At 40.8% G+C, this 25233-nt stretch overlaps 2 protein-coding genes across 7 annotated transcripts in view; one reads left to right on the forward strand and one right to left on the reverse strand.

Annotated features, from left to right (window-relative positions):
* The window catches only part of LOC129689303 (torsin-1A-interacting protein 2-like), a 33748-nt gene extending 24587 nt beyond the window's left edge, over nt 1-9161 (reverse strand). The window contains exon 1 of one of the 2 annotated variants that reach the window (XM_055624426.1): nt 9100-9161. The gene's annotated coding sequence lies outside the window, so the exon portion shown is untranslated. Of the gene's footprint in view, nt 1-3479; nt 3553-9099 lie in introns of those variants that run through there. The other variant, XM_055624425.1, reaches the window with a different exon arrangement.
* Tor1aip1 (torsin 1A interacting protein 1) overlaps nt 8506-25233 on the forward strand; it is a 29440-nt gene continuing 12712 nt past the window's right edge. For 2 of the 5 annotated variants that reach the window (XM_055624418.1, XM_055624419.1), the window contains exons 1-7: nt 8506-9253; nt 11193-11264; nt 12953-13012; nt 13893-13937; nt 19659-19697; nt 20437-20505; nt 22552-22578. In XM_055624418.1, coding sequence (XP_055480393.1) covers nt 8785-9253; nt 11193-11264; nt 12953-13012; nt 13893-13937; nt 19659-19697; nt 20437-20505; nt 22552-22578 — 781 coding nt within the window. In that variant the 5' untranslated portion in view covers nt 8506-8784. The remainder of the gene's footprint in view (nt 9254-11192; nt 11265-12952; nt 13013-13892; nt 13938-19658; nt 19698-20436; nt 20506-22551; nt 22579-25233) is intronic. The other 3 variants (XM_055624421.1, XM_055624422.1, XM_055624420.1) reach the window with 2 other exon arrangements.

Raw genomic sequence — 25233 nt, forward strand, 5'->3', positions numbered from 1 at the left:
TCAATTCCATACTACCATCATTCATTTTGCCCTTCACATAGTTTCAGCTTGGCCACAAAGAGCTTGTTAAAGCTGGCTCCTATCCTTCCAACAGGCTTTTTAAAAACCAAGATCTGAATGCCCACTTCTACTTGGGAGGCACCATCAAAGTGACCACCAAGACGGTAGCTTCTTTTTAAAAACAGTGCTTCCTCACATTGCTCAGACAGCGCCTGAACTTGTAATCCTCCTTCACTTCCTGATGGCTGGCGTCGTAGGCTGGCGCCACTGCCCCAGTTCTTCACTAAGATTTCATCTCCTTTACTGTATTCAATTTATTATCTGAGAATCAACAGCATTTCCTAAGAGCTCATTAGAACTACAAATTCTTAAGACACATCATCCCCGAGACCCATTAGACCTTGGAACTGTCAAAACCTAGGGATCTCATACCAAAATTTAATAGGTTTTCCAGATGACCCTTTGAGACATAAGTATCTCACTGGACCTGGAGCTATGCTGAGGTTAAAGCAAGCGCCCAGCCACACCTGACTTTTTACTTGTACACTGGGGTCTAAACTCGGGCCCTATTAAGCTTATTGTTTAAGGAATACCTCTTTAAATTAAAAAAAAAAAAAAAAAAAGTTGGCTCCTTTATTATAAAATCCTGTGTTTATCACCCTTTTTGAAAAGGTAATTTGGAGTGGGGTGACAATGGCACATGCCTTTAAACCCAGCACTCAGAATAGAGACAGGTGGATCTCTGGTCTACAGAGCAAGTAACAGGACAGCCAGGGCTACAGAGAAACCCTGTCTCAAAAAACCAAAAATAAAAGAAACTTGTAACACACCTTGAGTATAAGTTGTATTTTACCTGCTACCATTAATAAAACTGCAGATGAATAACTTCATCTTCTAAGGCACTAGTGCCATTACTATTCTTATTTCTCTACAAAATGTTAGAAGAGTGGGCCAAATAGATATAAAGCATAAACACTGTTACTTTTATGCAAGCCAATCCCTAGGATAAACTGTCTATAGAGATGACCTAATATCCACAGAGTAAGACTACAAATACAGATCATAACAGCACTCTCCTTTACTGCCTGAGCCTGAATGACTGCTCCTGTGCTGACTTGAATTCTCTCTTTATGCCATCGGTGTTCTTTAACCCCAAGTGGAACACCACCACCTAGGTGGCCAAAGGCAGAGTGACAGTTAAATAAGATAGCAGCATGTAGCTCTACTAAGATACAAAAAGATCTCAAAAACTGTAGCTTTTAAGTGGAAAGTGCAATAAATTAAAGCCCACTGCTTTTCTCTAGCACGCTAGAATTAAGCAAATCCAGGGGCTCTAGCAGAGCTATCTACATCGTCATGAGGCAAAAGTTCACATTTTAAATTCAGTTTTGTCAAGTGCTAAAACAAAGCAACTAAAAGGCAATACAATCTGATCTGTAGAATTAATGAAATTACGGACAAACTTTCTTCATTTCTATCTAGATTACTGAAATCATGTACTTTAATATTAGTATACAGCAAAGAAGCCCAATTAGTAACAGCCATTTCTACTTCTGTACTTAAATGATTTCACTTAATATTCTAAATGATCTTACAACTCTCCACCCTACTGATAAGGAAATAGGCTCACAAGCACAAAATTATCTGCCAAAGTCCTATGATCCTCAAGCCAGCAACCAGTCCAATCAGCTTCGATTCCAAAGTCCACAAACATGACCACTGTTCAAGATACCCTTATGGACAAAAGCCTGTCTTACTGTACAGAATTTATAATAAAATATGAGAGCTACGTTGAGAAATCATTTGGAGGTCAGTTTACAAGGGGTTCTTGAGATTCAGAAATAATTAGGTGTAGGCTGGAGAAAGCCAAGTATGTGCGCTTTCACAGAGGCCTTGGTCATAGTAAAGTGAAAGGCAGACAAAGCCTCTCTAAACAAAGTTTCCTTTGGGAAAGGTAAGCAGCACTTCAATTCCTTGGGATAGTTTGCAATAACTATATGCAGGATACAATGCGTAACTCAAACAGCCAAGCATGGCGGCACAACTCTAATTCCAGCACTTGAGAGGCAGAGGCTGGAGGACCTTTGAGTTTACGTTAAAATGGCCTAATAGTGTAGTCTGGATAAACCAGGGCAGAGATCCTGCCTCAGAAAAATAAATTAAACTAAAAAACAAACAAACAAAAGAATCCTACTCTATTCAAGGAACCAGCTAAATTCTGCTTACTTGTTTATTACAAAAGCTTTCAGTGCGGTACTCTTCATTAGGAAGGAAACTTGATTAAAGTAAAAAAAAAAAAAAAAAAAAAGCTTAAATGCGCCAGCAAGGGTCACATGATAACTGCAGCAAAATTAGTTATCTAGTTGTGGCCTCGAATCCAGATCTATCAACACTACTTAAGAAAGGGCGTCAAAAGTTTTCCTAAGGAACCTCAGGTTGTTTTGTATGAACTATCACAATCCAAGGCTTCCTAGAACATTTTTATTTTTAGTTCATCAACTACAAAGTTCTTTAATTATATGCAAAGTAATTATATACTTAATTACTTAGTTCTGGGCCCCTGCTGTAGCTTAAAAACAAAACAAAAAACCCCCAAACTCTTACACATTTAAATAAGCTATTTTTAAACCTAAGAGCAGGCACTCTGGGTGTGGTTGCACATGCCTTTAATCCCAGCCCAGGCAGAGGCCTGTGGATCGCTTGAGTTCGAGGCCAGGCAGGGCAGCCAGGGCTACACACAAAAAACCCTATCTCAAACGGGGAAGAAAAAGGACAGTTATCGCAATCAAAACTGGCTACTAATTAGAAAAGTTAACACATCCCAGGATCTATATAAGCAAGCATAAAATCTGACAAAGCTGAGAGTACTACAGCTTTTGTTTAAAGAAAAGAATGAAAAAGTCAGGCATGGTGGAACATGCCTTTAGTCCCAGAACTTGGGAGGCAGAAGCAGGCGGATCGATGTAAGTTCAAGGCCAGCCTGGTCTTTTACAAAGCTGTCCAGGACAGCCAAGGCTACACAGAGAAACCCTGTCTCAAAAAAAAAAAAAAAACAAAGAATAAAAAAAGACTTAGAACTTCAGTTTGTCCTTTTCAGCATTATTAGTAACCGAAAAACTTAAATGTTCTACCTTTTAAGGATTAGAATGACTACTGGAATCGGTACGCAGAAAGATAAAAGAGAAACAGACACCTACAAAAAGAATTCTCGTTTACATTTCAAAACTTTAAAGTAATTCTACTTCTCCGTAACAAAAATCTACTCTCACCTTGTTTCGTTTTATGCTCGAAAGATTCCAGGAATAGTTTCAGCACCCTCCCGGAAATTATATACCCATCCCAACCTACCTCGATTTCTGTTTGTGCCGTAGGGAGGTGGGGGTGGGGAGGGATCCTTTCTCAAAGACCTTTTGAAAGGAGAAAATAGCAGTTCAGACACTAAACCATATTAAAGTTGTGTTTTCGTTTTGCTTACTTACAAATTCCAGCAGGGTTTTAAATCCTGGGACAGTCAGGATCAGCCGCGCCACTCTGCTGTTCCTCCTGCTCCACAGCGCTAGTCTGCAACCCCCAGCCGCCACGGCAGAATGTCGCCTGTCCCGCCCACGTGACGTGAGCTCCGCAGGGAGAATTCCGCGGAATGCTGGGACGGGTAGTCCCTTGGCTCCACCTACCCCAGCTCCTCCCACAAGGCTTCACAAACTTCAGGGCTTGCCTCTCTGAGCCAGCCGAACAGCCACAGCCCACTTTTGCTTCTAAAGGCTGAAGTGACTGCAAATATGCTGCAAGACTCTGATCACCCTGCCTCTCAAAATAACCTGAAATTCCCAGCCTAGAACGCCCCACGAGAGCAGCGCAGTAAGAGATAGTACCCGAAGAGAATGGCAAGCACCACTCAGACACAACTTCTAATCCAGCCTATTTTCCTAACTAGAGGCTGTCCTCAAATGTAATCTAAATCTCAGTTTGCGCGTGTGTCAACCTGCACAAGGCTTCATACCCACTTAAAGTTGTTGTGAGCACCTAAGTAGCATGTCTGCTATGGAGCAATGATAGACTAGGAATCAAAAATAGCTATTATTTGGTGGCATGGGGGTACACACCTTTAATCCCAGAACTCAGAAGGCAGAGGTGGATCTCTGTGAGGTTTACTTTAAGACTGGGTTTACCTGGGACTCATTCTAAGGCTCAGTCTCAGTATCCTTCTTCCTGTGTAAGGATTAACAGGCCTGTGCCACCAGGCCAGGCTCCAGCTATATTCTCATTTTTATAGTATTTTAATTTTTTTCTGTAAGAATAGGTAGAGGCAGCTACTATGCCTTCAGTTTGCTTCTAGTATTTTCACCTTTTCCTTTCATTTTTTATTTACTTTGGCTTTTAGAGACAGGGTCTCATCATGTAACTCTGGCTGGCTTAGAGCTAACTTTGTAGACTTGTTTGGCCTAGAACTCAAGAGATCAGCCTGTGCCTATCTTCCGAGTGCTAGCACTCAAAGTATCTACCACCATGTCCATTTTGGAATTTTTGTTTTGTTTTGTTTGATTTTTGGAGACAGGGTTTCTTCATGTAGCCTTGGCTGTCCTGAAACACACTGTAGACCAGGCTGGCCTTATACTCAAGAGACCTGTCTGCCTCTGCCTCCCAAGTACTGAGATTAAAGGCAGGTACCACCACACCAACATGCTTTTATTTTTTTCCTTAAACAAGGTTTTAGTATGTATCCCTGCCAGACCTGAACTCAACATGTAGATCAGGATAGCATCAAACCCTCAGAGATTTACCTACTTCTGCAACTCCCACTCCTAACATAGTGCGGATTAAAGGTATGACACCACATTTTTTTTTTTTTTGAAACAAGGTATCACATAGGCCAATGCTGCCTCCAACTTACTACATAGCAAAGAATGATCTTGAATTTCTGATCCTCCTGCCTCCATCTCCTAAATGCTGGGATTATAGGATTGTATTACCAGGGGTGGTTTATACAATGCTAGGATAAGAACTGTCAATTGAGCTGCACCCCCAGCACTTGCAACTTTCCTTATTAATTTTGTCCATTGCTACAAAGGCCTTAACCCCCATAGTATTTCCTTGCCCAAACAGAAAAGTGATTATGCAGGGATAGACACCTTTAATCCTAGCACTCAGGAAGGCGGCGGCAGGTGGATCTCTGTGAGCTTGAGGCTAGCCTTATCTACAGAGCCAAGGCTACACAGGGGAACACTGTTTACAAAAACAAAAACAAAGAAGTGATTATGCACAATAAACTAATTCTCTTTTTTAAAAGATTTTATATGTATGTGAACATGTGTGCCGCAGTTAATGTGAGCCATATTCTTGCAGCTTACAGAGGCCAGTAGAGGGCATCAGATCACCTAGAGCCAGAGTTACAGGCTATTGTAAGGCACCTTGTGGTGCTGGCAAAAGTAAGAACAGTGACAACAGAAGCACTCTTTAAGATTTGAGCAATCTCTCCAACCACCAGCCAAGCTCTTTCAGTGATTTTTAAAAATATATTTTTAAATGTTTTGCCAGGCATGGTGACATCTATTTGTAATCCTAGCAGTTGGGAGGTTGGAGCAAGAGAATCAGGAGTTCAAGGGCAGCCCCAACTATATGGTAATTCTAGGCCTGCCTGGGCTACATTAGACCCTGTTTTGAAAAGCCCTCCCCAATAAAATACTTTCATTTAAAATAGCCGAAGAGCACTGCCTGTTTTTCCGGAGGATGGAGGTTTGATTCTCAGCACCCATGGTGGTTAACAACTGGAACTCCAACTCCAAGGGATCAAATGCCCTCCTCCGGCACCAGGCACACATGGTACACACATGCAGGTAAAACACCTGCACCCAATTTTCTTTTTTTAAGATTTATTATTTACACAACATTCCGCCTGTACACTAGCTCTCACTATAGATGGTTGTGAGCCACCATGTGGTTGCTGGGAATTGAACTCGGGACCTTTGGAAGAACAGCGAGTATTCTTAACTTCTGAGCCATCTCTCCAGCCCCCCCAATTTTCTTTTTAATTTGGAAGTTGCTTAATTTAGAAAGCCAACATGAAGAGCGTGAGACTTCTAGATACGGCTTTGTTAGCTAGACTCTGAGTTAACACCAGTCACCAATTTCAATTTTATTTTTATTGTATCTGTCTTCTCTAGTATCCGGCATATTCTCTCAATAAAACTCTTTGTTCTGTTCTTCTACATCTCTCAAATTCCTAAAGAAACTGTTCAAAGCTCAAAGTTCAAGGGCAACACTGATGGCCCCCCCAAAATCTCTTATGATACTGGAAATGTGTCTACCGTCTATAATGTTGCCTCTTTTAGTATACAAGGGTGGCCCAAAACAGATCAGAAAACATCTACAGCGGAGTATCTGGTTCGACAAGAATTTGGCTTTAACTCAAGGAAGTCAAAGTTTGGTGTTTGCGAAGTTGCTAGGTGTGGGTGGCAGCTGCCAAAGTTAAGATGACACATTCATATAACCTAGACAAGAGGGAAAATCCTAAGCAAGTATTTGTTAATACTGAAGTTACCTGTCTCTACACTTCAACATTCTTATCATTTTATAAAAAGCCACTCATAAAACTACTTTATAAGTAGTTTTAATTACAAAATAAAACACATACCAATTATCCAATAATCCTCGTAACCTCTCATTTTCTCTGATTGACCAATTATGTATAGAACCTCTTTACTTTCTTTTTCAATGTCGCCTTCAAATCAGGTTTTACAAGCCAGTGCCTAGGTTTCTTTAGTCATCTGATGTGGTAAATGTTTTAAGGAGGCTCTTTAAACACACACACACACTCACACACTGCATAATATGAGCTTAAACTATTAATACCATAAACTTTCTATCCTTTCATTGTTGTATATCTATTAAAGAATTTTTATGATTGTGAATCATGTAAATAGCCACTTTACAAAGAAAGCACTACTGAAAAACACACAAGCCAGATATTACCAGGTATCAGTACTTTTCAGCATTTTGCAGAAAAAGTCTCAGAAAATTTCCAGGCTGCCACAAATGAGTATCACTTTCATTTTTCCTTAAACAGTTTTCCCCTCCTTTTTTAAAGAATGCTGTCCTGCATTCGCTTTGTAGACCAGGCTGGCCCTGAACTCACAGCCATCAGCCTGCTTCTGCCCCCCAGAGTGCTAGCAGTATAGGCATGTACCACAGCACCCAGCTTAAACAGATTTTTTTTTTAAGAGCCAGGTATGGTGGCCCACAACCATTAATCCTAGCACTTGGGGAACAGAGGCAGGTGGCTTTCTGTGAGCTTGAGGCCAGTCTGGTCTACAGAGTAAGTTCCAGAACTAGTAGAGATACATCACACATACAGTCTTTTGGGGGGGGGGAGCAGCTGTCTTTGTTATGGTTCCTCTAGTTTCTTTGGCTATATTTTTTTGTATATAATAAACAGGGCTAAATAAAGACCCCAACAGGATATATCCTGCCTGACTCTAAATCATCTCATTCTTTGTGTTGATGAGCAAATTTATGGACTATTAGTGAAAACTGCAGTAACTGGAAATTTGTGTAAGTTTGAGCAACAATTTATGGTCATTATTTAAAATACTGGAAAAGGTAACTACCTTTTTTAGAGCTAGGGGTTTAGCTTATTGGTGAACCACTTGCCTAGCAGACTTGAGACAAGGTTCGGTCCCCAGTATTTGTGGGAGTGGGAGTCTATTCATTTGTATCATAGAAAGTTCTCCAAGGAAACATGCTATCTTGTTTGAATGTAGAAGGGTTTTCTCTCAACAGTAACTCAGACTTTACATGTAAATTCATCTTCCTTCAGTTTATCTACATTTTGTTATATACCTCCGGATTACAGACATGTAAATATGGCATGGAGAGCTGACACAGTTTTGGTCATGTTTTCGTATTCTGTGAATGCAGAAACTCTAAACGAAACGCAGAAATAACAAATCCAGAATCAAAGAATAAAAGAATGGCTCTCAGAATTACAGTGCTGCCTTTAATCAGGTACTGGTTCCTTTCACACTGCATCTAACGCAGCATTCAGTCTTCCCAACAGTGCTGCCGGAGCAGAAAACTTCTCGTCAAAGTTCAGAAATAAGGTTGTTATGACTACGATTCAAAAATGGAAACCCACCCAATGATTATCACTGAATATGATTTTCAAGGACCCATAGGTGAATTAAGATTTTAAACTGGGTAAGCGGCTTCACAAGGTGCTTAAAACTCTAACTTTCGCCAGACGATGACAAGCAAAAATCTCTCTCTGATCACTACTCCAACCAGGGACACTGGAAAAGGAGTGGCCAAAGTAGCAGGCAAACTGCGCAACAGCTTGGGAATCAAGGACTGAAACTTACCCTTTCCCAGAGCCTCAGGAAGCTGGGACCAGCGCCTCCTGCGGTAGGCAACTGGCCACCAGCACCCTGGCACAGGCCACTTGTCCTACCACCTCCTCGTTGCCCCCACTTATCCCCTCCCTCAAGGCCAAGGAGAGCGACGTCCTCCTCCCCTTCTCCTCCTCTTTGGTGCCTCCAGCCAGGAGGCGGGAGTGACCCACAGCAGCTGACCCAGCTCGGGCACTGCCTCTCCCACAGCCCTTAGGACACACCATGGGCCCAGAGGCTGGTTTGTGGCACACTAGCGACGACGCAGGCGGCGGCCCCGGCGACTCTCAACTGCCTCCCTGACCACTGCGACAACCTCCCCGAGGCCACCGGCACCACCTGCTGGGGAATCTAACCGCGGCAAGGCCATCTCCACTACCGACAACCAGCTAGGTAAACAACTATGGCGGGAGAGAGGTGGCGGACCGAGGCGCTGGGAGAAGGATGGGCCGTCTACGTCACGCCGAGAGCCCCCATCCGGGAGGGAAGGCGGAGGCTACCCTCTCAAAATGGCGACGGCAGTGACGCACCTGCGTACGGAACTCCTCCGTCGCGCCACGGACGACGGGAAGTGAGGTTTTCAGAAGAGCCGCCAGAAGTGTACGGCGACTTCGAGCCCCGGGTGGCCAAAGAAAGGTCCCCGGGGGGAAGACGAACCACGCCAGAAAAGTTCCGGCCGGAATCTGCGAAAGAGGAAGTGAGGGAAAGCGCTTACAACCTTCGATCTAGGCAACGGAGACAGCGGGGACTCCAGGAAGCCGAGGAGATGAAGACGCGAAGGTCTGCTCGCCTGGAACAGCACTCGCAGCAGCTTCAGCCGCAACCGTCTCCGGTTACGAGCAGACGAGGGTTACGGGACTCGCCGTCCTCAGGTGAGGACAGCGGAGGTAACAGTCTGAGCTGCCGGCTCGGGGGCGCGCGCAGTGCCGGGCACGGGCGCATGCGGCGTGAGGCGCGCCCCCGTGGAGTCCGGCCCCTCCGGGGGGGGGGGGGGGCGGCGGCGGCGATTCCGCAGCCCTCGGGGCGCGCACTCCGGGGCTGAGGCCGCCCCGACCCTCAGGAGGGAAGGACGCATGGCCCGCGAGGAAAGATGGTGGCGCCAAGTGCCCCGGGCGGAAGCGGGGGCCTCTGCCCGTCTCTGAGCATCAGTTTAGGGGAGTCTGGGTCCCCTCTTTCTGCAGGCTTTTGCTAGCGGTCGGCGGCTAAGCCATTGTCGGGGCTCCAAATCACTCTAGGCTGGGTTTCATTTCCGTTCTCTCTGCTAAGGTTTCTATCGAAGCCACTTCCATTTCCTTTTTTTTTTTTTTTTTAATCTCGGGGCCCCCAAGTCCCCAGATGAAAAGTCACGTTTTTTAAGCTAATTTTTCAGTCGATTTCTCTTCCCATCAAGATTGGGAAAAAGACATGACTTTTAAGGAGAATGCTACGAGGAATACCGGGAATTGGCTCGTGACCTTACTCTAAATATGCAAAGTGTGGTGGTCTCTGCCATACTCCCCCCCCCCCCGACCCCCGAGTTGAAGGCCGTCACTGAAACCTCAGGAAGCTAAACAAATCAAGGCTGACAAAGTACCATAACAAAATAAGGTTATTAGGAAAGCTGCTATATGAAGCTCCAAATGCCAACAATGTCACAGGTGAACCAGATTTCTTAGACATCCTCCTACTCCCTGAGCCACAGGTGGTTTCTAGTAAGTCCCATGTAAATCACCTAATTATGAGGTAAACTTCTAACAGTTTGAGTCACAATGGAATGACATCACTGAAAAGGGGTGAATTTTTCAGCTTAGAGCATAGTAAACGGCTTGCGGTTTTACCTGCTTGCCCTTAAAATCCTGACACATTTCAAGATCGGGTGATATTTGAAACTTTATGCTGGAGATAATGCTCGATCTTTTGGATGTAACAAGACAGTTTATTCCACGTATATGTTAGTACTTTTTCTTTAAGATGGCAGACTTCTTGAAAAAAGGAACCTTTATGTATGCCTGGAAGCAGCATAGGTGGTTGGGTTAATTCTGTCTCAGAATCTAAGCCAGTGTTTGCACAAGGGAGGCACTGTTACTCTGTTACTTTTTATTGACTTCCCATAGAGCTTACTGCACTTAAGTACATTTTACCTTTTAGTACATTTTTAAAGGATTTCAACATGTCTTCTACCTGCTGAATCCACACAATTTTTGCTTGGTCCATCTTTTGTAACTTTCTAAAGTAACATTTTTATTGCAATAATAGTTTGTATTTTGTTTTACTTAACACGTGTGTATATGAAGCTGCATTATCTGTGTGAGTATATGTGTACAGGGTCCCTCAGAAGCCAGAAGATGGCATCAGGGTCCCTTGGAGTTGGAGCTACAGGCTATTGTGAGCCACTTAGACGTGTGCTGGGATAAAGTCCTCTGAAAGAGAAGCAAATCCTCTTAACCACTCAGCCCTCTCTCCAGACCTCATTATACATACATACATACATATATATATATATATATATATTTTTTTTTTCTTTCTTTTTTTGAGATGGGGTTTCCCTATGTAGTCTTGGCTGTCCTGGACTGGCTTTGTAGATCAGGCTGGCCTCAAACAGAGATCCACCTGCCTCTGCCTCCCCAAGTGCTGGAATTACAGGCATGTTCCACCACACCCAGCTAACCTGTGTCTTAATAAGAATTCTGACTAGTTTCATTACCAAGCTTTGAGCCTAGAGGATTGAGTACTCGAATCTCTGTTTATAGGTTAATGTTAGGTAGGCATATTTTGTGCCGTGATCTCTCCCAGATCCTCTAACTTGAATTTTATCTTTTGTTGGTACTATAGAGGATGAACCTTCCCAAGCTGTTACAAGCCAAACAGTCTCAAAGAAAACTGTCAGGACACCAGAGACTTCAGGTAAGAATAGTTTGGTTTTGGTTTTTATTTGTCAAAGGCTCATCAAGAATCATAACTCTAACTTCAGAGTTTTGTGAGTCTTGTCAGTTCATTAAATTAAGCCATGTGTGTATTTCCAGGGACAGGCAAGGGTGAACCACTGAGTGTGAGTTTAGCTGTCAGCTATTTTCTTAAGTCTTCATAACCTCACAGGGAGTATTCTTCCCCTTAAGATATGACAAAACTAGAGCTCAGTGTAACTAAGATTCTCCTCTGAGATCACATGATACATGACTAAATTGAAATTCAGGCCCAGGTCTGTCTTTTCTAAAACCTTTTCATTTTCTCCAAGCCCTCACTCTCACTCCTTAGGTAATAATAATTCATGGTGTCAATGGTTATGTCACAGTACCCTCTGCTTAGTTGTTTCTGCATGGTAAAACCCTGGCACAGTGGGTATCAATTCTGTCAGCTGAATACTATGTTTCACTGAATCCAAGGTGTCAGTTGTAAGGTGGAACATCATTGCTTCTTGTACCACCTAGAAGAGAAAAGATACTGCCAGTTTCCTAGTAATTTATGGTTACATGCCAAAATTATATAGTATATGATTTCAGAGATGTTTAAAATATAATAAAGAAAAGTTATCTTAGAATCACTGTAACAAGAAAATAGGAGACATTTAGTAGTTCACCAAAGTGAAGTGTTTTTTTGTTTTGTTTTGTTTTTTATAATTCTTGTGTGTCTGTGATGTGTGTTCAGGTGTCAGTATACACTTGTGGAGGTCAGAGGAAAACCTTGTGAACTAGATTCTTCACATGAATTGTGGGCATTGGACTCAGTTTGGCAGCAAATAGCTTTATTCCCGATCCATCTCATTGTCCTGAGAAAATATACCTTATACATAATTTTCTTGACTAAAGCCAGCATGTTTTAAATGGCTTTATTAAAAACCCTATACTTTTGAACTCAGATTATCTGAAATGAGACAGGGCTAGCACTAATGTTTTATTTAAAATCAGTCTTTCCATTTCCTGGACATATGCAAGATTAAATAGTTGAAGAGTTTATTAACTTTTGGGAGGTTAACACTAAAAACAGAGCACAAATTCTGATAGCACATGCCTATGATCCCAGCACCTGAGAGGCCAAGGCAGGAGGGCTCCTTCAGTATGAGGCCTGCCTATGCTAGGAAGTGAAGCCTGTTTCAGAAAAAGTCCAACCTCACACATGGAGTAGATAATCAAATTAATGATACGAGAAGGTACTTCTCTAGTCCCAGAATCTGGCTATTAAATACTTTTGGGTTTTTTTGGACCAGGGTCTTGTGTAGTCCAAGCTGATATTCAAACTCAGTGTATGGCAGGGGAAAACATAACTTCAAACGCCTGATCCTCCTGGAGGTAGAGCTCCCGTGTGTTAGAATTATAGACATATACATACATGGTCATGCCCTGCTTGAATAATGGAGAAGAATCTCTTCTTTTGTACGATATGGCCTACTGAGAAACATTTCAGGTTTCTTCAAGACTGTACATTCTGTAGAAAAGGTAAGTCACTCTAGTTTACTGTTGTTAGTAGTTCACAAGAAGCTGTCCCTTAGAGAAAATTTGCCTTTAGTTCTCGATCATAATCAGACTTTGCTGACTAAATGAGGATGGTGGCATACTAAGTCAGATGTTCCATCTACTTTTCTCTTCCTCTACCAGTGATGAGTGAAGACCCTATAAGTAACTTACGCAGACCTCCACTGAGAAGCCCAAGATCTGGTAAGAGATGGTGTTGATTGAACTCTTGGAAGCACGGTGTTACTTCCGGGGGAGTCGTGTATTGTATTCATAGGGATCAAAGCTTAGCCAGACATGGTGGTGCACACCCGTAATGCTATAACTTTGAGACAGGAGGATCAGGAGAGCATGGTCGTCTTGGCTACATACAGTTTAAGGCTAGCCTGAGCTACATGAGATGAGTGAAGTCTGTCTGTATCCATTGTCCTCTGTCTGCCTTGCCTTAACATCAGAAACGACCAATGTCAGCTTATTTTTTCCAGAGGCTCTACCCCAGAGCCTGGCACATACTAGGCAAGCTTTCTTCCAGAGCAGTGTCTCCTGCAAGTCTCCCTTTTTAAACATAAATCCTGGATCAGTGAGTACTCTTTTACACCACCTTTTGTTTGTTTCCACTTTGTCCTCAAAGAGGTCTTTACACTTTGGCGTGCATAAAGGTTTTCACGTTGTTTTTAAAAGACTTTCTCACATGGAGCTGTGACAGTTCTTCCACGAATGCATGATGCTTTCAAATTAAGGTCAGGCCTTTTTAGTTTTCCCATTACTAATAAAAAAAAAAAATCAAGACAGAGGCCTTGTTGCATGGAGCTATAAATTGTGGTGCCTCAACTACATTTCCTTTTGACTAAAACCTTGGAAGTTCTTAAATTGGTTCCATGACTATGAAAGGAAACTAAGGTTACTTGATGCAGTCTACTTGCACTGTTTTCTGTTTATTGGTCCTTCATATTAGGTCTCTGTTGCATCTCAGCCGCTTCCTTTATGATGCTAAGATGATAAGATCTCTAAGAGCATGTGGTAAGGAGCTATATGATGCTTTTCCTTTTCGGTTCTAATCATTTTCTTGCTGCCTCTCTTACAGATTCAACATACAAAACAAATGGAAATACTAAAATGAATGAAATAGGTTTGTTTTTCTCTAATTCTTACAGGTTTTGATTGAGGATGCTTAGCAGCAAAATACACAAGTGTTTGTGTTTCGTGGTTGGCTTCAGAGTTTTACTTTATTTGTTATCTCGGCTTCTTGGGCCAGTGTCCCTGATATGAGGGCCTACTTTAGTTCCTTAGGCTCGCTTTGTCTAAGATTGCCTTATTACTTGAATTTATATGAAAATACAGAATTAATCAGAGTACATTTTTGTGTGGTACTAAGGATTGAACCATGGTCTCACACATGCTTATCTTAAGCATTTGATCATTGAGCCACATCCTCTGAACCCCCTTTGGTTTTTCTGGTTTTTGTTTTTGTTTTTTTGTTCTTGTATGTCTTTGTTTTTGGAAACAAGGTTTCATGTATTGCGACTGGTCTAGGCTTTGTAGGTAGCTAAAGATAAACTGGAACTGTTGGTCCTCCTGCCTTCACCTCCCAAGTGCTTGAATTACAGATGTGTGCCACCAAAAAGTGTCAACTAAGGCTCTCTCCCCTAGATTCAGGAAGTATTTTTTTTTCTTTTTCATAAAAACTGTGCCCTTTGCCTTTTTGTTGTTTGTTGTTTTTACTAATTTAAATCATTTTTAGCGTTTGCCCTGATATAGGTCTTAGGGATCTAGGGACATGGTTCAGAGGTAAGCATGATTGCTTTGCATACATGAAGTATGGAGTTTAGATTCCCAGCAGTTACCTAAAAGGCAGGTGTGACTTCAGTGCCTGTGACCCCAGCTACTGTGTATTGGAGAGAGGTGGATCCGAATGCTCTGTGGCTGGCTAGCCTAGCTGAAATGACAAATTCAGGTTCAGGAAGAGACCCTGTCTGATGGGAATAAGGCAGAGAACAGTAAAGGAAGACACCCATTGTCTTCCTCTGGCCTTTGCATGCACATGTATAGACACAGACCATATGTATATGTGTATGTATATATATATATATATGTATATGTATATGTATATGTACACACATATACGAATGAGAAAAAAATATATAAAGCAAGAAAACCTGTAGCTTTAACTGGGCCTGTTGCCTCATTCCTCAGCCCCAGTGCTTGGAAGGTGAAGGCAAGAAGACCAAGAGTTCAAAGCCACCTTAGCTTTACATAAACTTGTGTTGAATGTGGTTGGAATTAGTTTTAAATTTTAAGACAAAAAAAATGTTTAATTTTTCTTTATAGTATGTAGTTATAACTTCCTCTATTAAAGGTATTTTTACCTAGGCTCAGGCTGATTTTTATAAAGACTTTGGGATTTAAAGTTTCTGGATACTAAGGAACAACTCTGCAATAATTAATGTGCCTTATCATATGTGCTCTTACTGATAAGAATTTCCTTTTTGATTTTCTCTTTCTTTCTTTTTCTTTTCTTTTTTTTTTTTTTTTTTTTTTTTTGTTGTTGTTGTTGAATTAGAGCCTCATGTAGCCCAGGCTAGCCTCAAACTCACTATGTAGCTGAGAATGACTTTGAATTCATGATCTTCCTAACACCACTTTCTAAGTCTAGAATACTTCCAGGAAGTTTCTTAAATTCTCTGTTTAACTGGGTGTGGTTTATTTAATATGGGCATCTGCTTGGTGCCCATGGAGGTCAGAAAAGGGCATCAGATCTCCTGGGAATTGACTATGGGCTGAAGAGACAGCTCATGGGTGAAGAGAAGTGTTAAGACTATAGGTGTGTGCCTGGCTTACATTAAAAAAAATGAAAACAAGCCAGGCACACACCTATAGTCTTAACACTTTGGAGGCTTGATACAGGAGGATCAAAAGTGGGAAGGCAGCAAGACCCTGTAATTATATATATATATATATATATAAATATCTATTTATTTATATATTTATATATTATATTTATATTTTCTCTATATATAAATACAGAGAGAAAAAAGACAGATGTTTAAAACCTTGTACGAACTCTTGTTAGTGAGTACTAGTCTCACACTGTTTTTCTTACATTGCTAAATTTGAACAAACTCTTTAACTTTAACAAACTCTTTGACTTCCTATGTCAACAACTGACCTAAATACTAATACCATAAAGAACTATGAGGTTTTTTTTCTTTTCTGTATCTCAGGAATACATTAGGTAATGAAAAAGAAAAACAACATTAAAAGTCATCAGAATTTCAACACTCTGGGCTGGGCAGTATTGTGAGTTTGAGGCCAGCTTGGGCTACAGACTCAAACGAAAACTTAAATGTCATAACTCTATTTTGAGATGGGGTTTCTCTTTGTAGCCTTGGATGTCCTGGACTCACTTGTCTTATCTTTTTATAAGTGCTAAAGTATGGAGGGAAAGTGCCCTACATGGAGAGCTTCAACTGTTTGGTTGGTTGGGTAGTTGGTTTTTTTGAGACGGTTTCTCTGTGTAGCCTTGGATGTCCTGGATTCGAACTCAGAGATCCACCAACCTTTGGATTGCTGGGATAAAAGGCATGCAGCACCACCAACCAGATGAGGTTCAGCTTTTTAAGTTAGAAAATGGTATTAGATTAAAAAGTATTAACAGACAGAGGTGGAGAAGAGTCTTGCAAATGTTTCATCAGTCTGCCTGGACAAGTGTCATTATTTTGCCTTTAGACACCATGCAATGTAGGAGTTACAACTCCTCAATATTGGTGACAGCATTCTCATGCTAGCAGTCTCTTTATTGGAGGCCTTGAGTAATGTGTAGAATGATGTTACCAGTCACACACAGGATTGCTGTGCTTGTGTGTGTGTGGAGAGAGGTCAGAGGACAACTTGTGTGAGTCATTTTTCTTCTACTATAGGTCACAGGAAAAGAAAGCGGTCTTAGTGCTTAGTGGCAACTGAGCACCATCCTGCCAGCCCAATACTGATTTTTTTTTTTTTCAAGACAGGGTTTCTTTGTGTAGCCTTGGCTGTCCTGGACTCGAAATACTGGTTTTTTTCAAGTTTCGAGATCAAGATAACATTGAATAGCCAATGATCAATCGAGTCTTAAATGTTGATACGTATATAAGGCTATTAATAACGTTAATAGAATTCTGAAGAAAAGATCTTTAGACCAAGCAGTAGATAGACAATTTTCAAAGTGTGGATTTTTTTTCTTTTTTCTTTTCTTTTCTCTCCTTTTCTTCTTCTTCTTTTTAAGAAAAAGACACCTGCGTTGGTATCCCCCACTTGTGATCAAGAGAGTCTGTCTGTGTCTCTGCCTGCCTGCATGCATGACCGCATGACTTTTTGAGCTAGAGTCTTACTTTGTACATAGGCTAGCTCAAACTCACTAGTGATTCTACTGTCTTAGCCACCCCCGAGCACTGGGGTCATGTTGTCCAGCACACTCCTGGCAGCTTTGCACTCTATTTTTTTTTTTTTTTTAATGAAGGATTAGTACTGGGGCACGTAGTCTAAAACAACATGTACTGTACCAGATTTTAGCTGAGAGAAGCTTGATGTTATTGACAAGTTTCTAAGAGTGGTTGGTTTTCTGTTTTCCAGCAAAAATGTTGACAGTAATATTTTAGATATATAATCGCTACTATTTTCAGTAGAACTTAAGCTTTGACTAATATTATACGAACCTGATTAAATTGATGTGAAAAAAATTCCTAATTCATAATGTAATGTTTAGAATCACTTTCTGAAATCATACTTTGACTTGTCAGCCTAAAATTAATAACCTGAAAACCAATTCTCCAAAACAAAGTTTATTGGAAAATTGTAACTAGGTTACAATCCAAGATCCATATGTCATATATATATACCCATATAAATCCAAAGTAAACAGCAAAAAGAAACATAAAGGCAGACAAGTCCACCAAAGCTGTTTTGAAGTAAACCTCACTGGCTACAGGAAGTATCGCAGGAGTCGTTTCTGTATAGTGTCTAGTTTGGGAACTTGAGGCAGGATGCAGGTTACCTCATTGGTAGAGTGCTCTGTCTCGCCATATACTAGGCCTCAGGTGCAGTCCCCAGCACCACAAAAAAGGGAAGAAAGAAAGTGACTAATCTGAAAGTTTTGTATTTTCAGACTCCCTGTTGTAGTACTTACTGTAACCACGCATTCGAGGAGTCTCCTCATAGCCCTCAGTTTACCTTCCTTAGGTTTGGCATAAAGGACTGGTGTGATGCTGAAAGTTTTTATGCCCTTTTAAAAAGCAGAAAAGATAAAAGCTGAAAAGAAATATTTTCTTGGTTCTGTTAAAGTCTGAGTCACCCTAATCCTCTATAGCTTTATTCAGTGTTTTGCCCAATTATGCTTATATTTGGGTATAACTTCCATTGTTGAAAAAGACAAACTGCCGGTGGTCGTGGCACATGCCTTTAATCTCAGCATTTAGGAAGCAGAGGCAGGTGGATCTCTGTGAGTTTGAGGCCAGCCTGGTCTACATAATGAATTCCAGCACAGCCAGGGCTACACAGAGAAACTTTGTTTTGAAAACCAAAAAAGAAACAAAAACCAAAACCCTTTTCTAATAGCCCATGTAAAGATCCTGATCTTAAGGCTTTGTTTAATAATTTATTCACTTGATTGTAGACAAGTCTTAAAGATTGCTTGATGTGCTTGTTTGTCTTTACATTCCCCATTTCTGAGGAACTGTGATGTATGTCACCCTGCTGGAACTAAAAAAGGGAATTGTTTTTTCTGCTCACACTTCCTCTTTGTCACACTAGTGCACTGAGGACCTATTTGTTCCTTCAGCTTGTTAGGGTTTTACGAAGAGGGAGTCTGGCAAATAGGAGCATTGAATTGTGTAAACCTGTGGGACCTGTAGGAACCTGGAATATCTGTCAGTATACAATTTGTTTTCTGCACACAAATTGTATTTGGAGTAGTTCTACACGCCTGCAGAGCTGCACTGTGTCAGCATTCAAGAGATACATATAGTAGGATGGGAGGTTCAGAGGCAACCTTGGTTGCATAGCAAATTTGAGATTATCCTGGGCTATCTAAAATTCTGTTTCAAAAAAGCAAAAACAACAAAAATGAAAGCCCTGATAGTGGAGAGACTGGCTCTGAAGAGTGCTCTTTTAGGACACCTGAGTCATCTCCAGCACCAGGTCAGGCAGTATACATCCTCAGCTGTCCTCTGCAGGCACTTGTACACATACATACACAACAGTAAAAATAAATCTTTATTTTTTTTCTAAGTACGTGTTTTACAAAAACTAAAAACTTTCTGGGCATGGTGGTATACACCTCTAATCCTAGCACTTCAGAGACAAGAGGCAGGTAGATCATTGTGAGTTCAAGGCCAGCCTGGACCACTTAGTGGGTTCTAGGCCAGTCAGGGTTACACAGTAACACCCTGTCTCAAAAAAAATTAAATGAATGCATTTTATTTGGGGCTGGAGAGATGGCTCATTGGTTAAGAGCATTTACTGCTCTTGAGGAAGACGTGAGTCCCAGCACCGGTGTCACGTGGCTTACAACTGCCTCTTACTCCAGGTCCAGGGGAACCAACTCATGTGGTTTCTACACTCATGACAGACACAAATACACATGATTTGAAATTTTAATAAAAGCATTTATTTCAAATAGGAATTTATGTTAGATTTATTTCTGAAGGAAGTGATAGATCCTTACTCATTTTATAGAAAGAAAGAGCTTTCTTTTGTATTTTATATTGGTTCTCCCTTAGTTATGTGGGGGGTTTTTTTTTTGTTTTGTTTTGTTTTTTTTCCTTAGTTATGTGGCTTTAGTTTTTGGTGTTACATACTTTATGTCTTTATCTTCTAGAAACTGCCAGTATCCTACAGGTCAATATCTCTGAAGAAGGTAATTTCTTTTTAATTACCATGTAATATATTGTTTTTCTTTATATTAGAAGCAATTTGATAGAGATATTTGAGATAAGAGCATAAAACAAGTCTTTTTCTTAAATAAACAAAACACCATTTTGTTTATAAGATAAAGATAAAGCAGGCTAAATTTGGGTAGAATGGATGGGGAAACACTTAGATACTTTGAAGCATCCATGTCTGTTTTAAGGAAAGCTAATACTTTCCACTTCCTGCATGTTAGTCTTTGTGATATTAAAACCATTACTGTGGCATTCTCATGACTAGTTTATGGAAAATACAAGCATAAATTTAGTTCATTTTTAGGCCAATGTAATTTGAAATTAGTAGTTTGGTTATTGAAATGTTTGTAAGTGTGTGTATATTACCCATGAAAAAGCTACCAATGGGCCAACAGTAGTCATCTCTGAAATTATACAGTTTACAGTGTAGTTTCTTCCCGTAAACTAAAAATTTCTCAGCATTCCTGATCATCTATTTTGTACTAAGCCTCAGTGTATAGTTTTTAGACAAATTTGTTCAGAAAAGAGTAATATATGTGAACTCAACTGTAGCTCATTTAGAATGTGGTTATTCCAAATACGAAGCGCAGTAAACAAACAGCAGCTGTGCAGTGGGAAGTCAGGGGCTTACACGTTAACGGTAACCTGTGTTTAGTCAGAGCTTTTGAACCTGACTGGTAAGACTGTACTAGTGCATCGTCTGCTTCCTTGTAGGAGAAACTGAAGATGATCTCGAGAGCTCCTACAGTGACACCACTGTCAAGCTCAGAGCCAGGGATTCTGGTGAGTCCAAGCGGCCACGTTGCTGTATATGTGTATAACTCTTCCCGCAGAGCTATCTTTAGTTAAAAGAATAGTTTTAAATAATATTTAACGCTTTAAAAATGTTTAAATCATTTTTAAAGTTAGTAATTATAATTACTCCTTCTGTTGTATCCATGTGATTAGTAATGTGCCGTGTAACAAATAGCTGGATAGAGCACTTTTAGCCTGCTTGAGTATGTATGGAAAGACATTTTTATTTCAAGAGCCTACTGCCTTGTTTTTGAGCTTTTTGTTTGTTTGTTTTGTTTTTTGAGACAATGTTTCTCTGTGTAGCCTTGGCTGTCCTGGGCTCGCTTTGTAGACCAGGCTGGCCTGGTCTAACTCAGATCTTCCCGGAGTGCTGAGATTATAGATGTGTGCCACCGTACATGGCTTACTGCCTGTTTTTGAATTTTGAGAAATTGAGCACACTGGTACTCAGCAATCTGAGGAGAATTGCTCGGTTTTAAGAACTGTTAGTATTCTTAGGTAGTTACCTTGTGTTTAGGGCAAGTTCTTAACCATATTGGATATCCCAGGGGGTTGTGCTGTTTAAGTATGGCAGTGTGGAACTGTGCACGCACCCTTGCCTTCAAGAATACTTCATCAAAGAGTTGATTGCATAGAAAAAATTTAGTAACTTGAATCTTAAGAAAATTCTAGGGGCCTGGAGATGTTGTTGCTCAGTGGTTGAGAGCACTGGCTGCTCTTCCAAAGGACCCAGGTGCAAATCCCAGCACCCACATGGCATTTCACAACTGTCGGTCTGTACCTCCAGTTCCAGGGGATCTGGACCCTCGCACAGACATATGGAGGCAAAACATAAATGTAAATAAAATAAGTTAAAAGAAAATGCTGGACTAATTTGTAAACCCTGTAAATGGGTAACTTTTTAGTTCCACAGAAATACTTTCATATGGAAATTTCTTTAATTCTCATGATTTACATCGTCATTTTTCTTATAAAGGATAAGCTCACAGGGCTGAGTGTGGTGGCACATACTTTTAATCCCAGGGCTTACTTGAGAGGCAGAGGCAAGTAGATCTCTCTGAATTCCAGGCCAGCCTGGTCTAGGTAGCAGGCCAGTTGGGGCTCTGTAGTAAGACCTGTCTCAAAGAGTTATAAGCTCGTTGGGGCTATGGGCAAACTTTGGTGGTAGAGTGTTTGCTTAGCATTTGGGTGGGAAGCCCTGATTTGGTCCCCAGGACCATAGAAAATTAAAATAAAAATTTAAAGCTCAAAAGCTGGCTTATAGGCATTTGGTATTTTGTATATCCCCTCAGCTTATTTTTCCTCCATTCTTTTTTTGTATGAGTTTTTTGTTTGGAGAGTTTTAAATTAATTAACTTTATTAAACAGGAGGTACTATGTAGCACAGGCTTATATTCTCACACATACACATCTGTACACTTGGTTCTTAGTTGCCCCCACTTCCCTCTCCACCCTCATCCCTAAAACAGTTAATCTTTTTATTCTTTCACACTGTCATGCATAGGTAATGTTTTTTAATTGTATTCCTCCCCATTATCCTCTCATCTCCCTCTGCTTTCTGCTAACCTTCTGCTTTATCCCTTCCTACTTGGTTTGTATGTATGTGCCCCCATTACCTTTAGTTAGGATTGTTAGCAGGAGCAGAGGTGGACGGGAGGTTATTATTTGGGCAAGGGGAACTTACCAGTGGCTACACCACTGAGGAATATGACTTCCCTTTCCCAGCAACTGTTAACTGCCTGTTAGGCCCCTCTTCGAGGTGGGGTCGTGAGCCCCTCCCCATCTGTGATGGAATGTTGATGGACCCAGCTTCCTGTGGCCTGTGCACCTCCACTGTAGCTTGATCCTTTCTGCTTTCATGTCACATAAAAGAAGATGTGTGTGATGGTACAGTCTGTAGGCTGAGAATTTCTAAAAAACAAATTATGTACTCCAGGTTATCTCTTGTAGTTTGCTTCACTCTTTTGATTACTCACTGTTCTCCTATGAAATGAGCACTTAGAAGTGAAGCAGCAAATACCTTTTGTTTTTCAGATGAAGACTCACCATGGTTACCACAGAGTAAGTAGGGCGTTAATAGAGCTCCTTGTGAGAAGACCTGCCCTGTGCTTCTGTTTGTTGTGTGTCTTTATGTTATGACGTCATTGATTGCTTTTAGTTCACTGAGAGAGTAGTGTGTCTTACAACTTTGAAATTCTGTATCTTTGTTGTTGAAATGTTAGAATACAAACTATTAGAAGTAATATTTTAAGATGCAGGAAACAATGATCATTAGTGACATTTACTTTGGGTTTGTTAGGAGTGCTGAGGGGTGAACCAGGGTTCTTATTACTTTAGGCAAGCATGGTATATTTGCTACATCCCAGCTCAACAGTTTTTTAGATGTTATTATTTTCTGTTGCACGAAGTCTATAATGAATGTATGTTCCTAAGGATAAGCAAAATAAGTGGTTTTTTTCTTTTTCTATTTTTAAATCACATTCCAGTATTTGAGTTATTAATCAACTTATACTTCCATGTAAATAGTCAAAATCCTTTTTCCCTTCTACATTTCCTCCTTGAAAATATTGTAATGAATCTAAGCTGCCAGTTTTTAATGTATCAATTTGAAGAAAATCTGTTCACTTAAGCTACACTTAGATACAGCCTTAAATTTTTCTAAAAAGTACTTCTTAGTATTCGATGAGTGTGTGTATATATATATGTATATATGTGTGTATATATATATATATATATGTACACCCATGTCCATTATTTTCACACACTTTCAGACACCCACTTTTACTTTTTGTTTTGAGACCAGTTCTCATTGAGTTTCCTTAGCAAGCCTTAAACATGCAATCTTCTTTATTGTCTCTGCCTCGTAAGTACTGTAGACTTGTGCCAGCAGGACTGGCTGTATCCAATTTTGCTGTTGTTGTTGTTGTTTTGTTTTCCAAGACAGGGGTTTTTCTGTGTAGCCCTGGCTGTCCTGGAACTGCCTCTTTAGACCAGGCTGGCCTCAAACTCACAGAGATCCACCTGCCTCTGCCTCCCGAGTGCTGGGGTTACAGTTGGGCACTACCAGTACCGGTCCAAGTATGTTATTTTGAATTGTTCAAGTGAGCGACACTATTGCTGTGCTGAATCACCACAGCCAAAAGCAACCTGGGGAGGAAAGGCTGTGTTTGCCTTACATATCCAGAGTCACAGCCCACTGAGGGAAGAAGCCAAGGCTGGAACTCAAGCAGGGCAGGAACCTGGAGGCAGGAGCTAATGCAGAGGCCATGGAGGAGTGCTGCTTACTGGCTTGCTCCCATGGCCTGCTCATCTTGCTTTCTTAAAGAACCCAGGACCACCATCCCAGGGATGGACCACCCACAATGGGCTGGGCCCTCCCCCAATCACTAATTAAGAAAGTGCCTTACAGGCTTGTCTACAGGTAGTTTTTATGAGGACATTTCTCCGTTGGGGTTCCTTCCTCTCAGTTGACTCCAGCTGTGTGTGTTTGGTTGACATAAAACCAGCTAGTTCAAGCATGTATTTCATTTGTATACAGAAAAAGTAAAGTTCAGAATGAATTTATGTAGATACATATATGTTTCACTCTCAGTGGATATCTTAGCTTTTCAGGGCAGATTTTGACATTTACCTAGTTTCCATTGTATCATTTTATAATTATTCTTAAAAACCTGAAGTAGCATCTTCTGCTTCATGGCTTTGTGGTGCCCACAGACCTGCATATATGATAGGTATTATTCTATATGGCATGGTTCATAGTTATTACTGCCTGTATTTTGTTTGCTAGCATGTTCAGATATGTAATCTTGTAGAAATTATCAATTTCCGTTTTTTTCCCGTATTTATAAAGAAAAGATAATAGTTGTTACCACATTAGATAAAATAATTAAATAATTACACTTGACACATAGAATACATTTAACAATCCATTTCATTGTTACTTTTCTGTAATAAAACACCCAAGACCAAGACAACTTTGAGAGCAGTAGATCTCAACCTTCCTAATGCTGCAACCATCTAATACAGTTTTCCATGTTGTGCTGGCCCCCAACCATAAAATTATTTTGCTACTTCATAACTGTACTTTTGCTACTATTATGAATCACATAAAGATCTTATATGCAGGTTATCTAATAGGAGACCTTCATGGGAGTCACAGCCCACGGCTGAGTACTGCTGTTCTAGAAGAAAGGGTTTCTTTGGATTTACAGTTCCAGAGGCAACAGAGTGAAGGCATGGCAGTGGGAATAGCTGAGACCTCACATCTCAAACTGAGGCCATGAAAACACATACAAAATGTCACAAGTTTTTTTTTTTTTAACATTTTTATTTTATATGCATTGCTGTTTTAGCTGTATGAGGGTGTCAGATCTTGGAGTTACAGACAGAGTAAACTGCCATGTGGGTGCTGAGAATTGAACCTGGGTCCTCTGGAAGAGTAATCAGTGCTCTTAACCACTGAGTCATCTCTCCAGTCCCCACAACAAGGGCTACCATCTGGGGACCAAGTATTAAATGTTGCCCTGAGACTTAAAGGAAACATCTTATTTAAACCACTACAGCCTGGTTAGCTAGTTAGTTGGCTTTTCTTTTTCCTTTCTGTGCAGGGAATGAAGGCCTCACATGCTAAGGGAGTGCTGCCACTGAGCTCCATCTTCAGCATTGTCTTTATTTTCAGAGTATTGACCCTAGAGCTGATGTCTTGTCATTGTCCAG

The sequence above is a fragment of the Psammomys obesus genome, unplaced genomic scaffold (assembly GCF_907164565.1).
Source record: "Psammomys obesus unplaced genomic scaffold, mPsaObe1.curated_primary_1811, whole genome shotgun sequence".
NCBI lineage: Eukaryota > Metazoa > Chordata > Mammalia > Rodentia > Muridae > Psammomys > Psammomys obesus.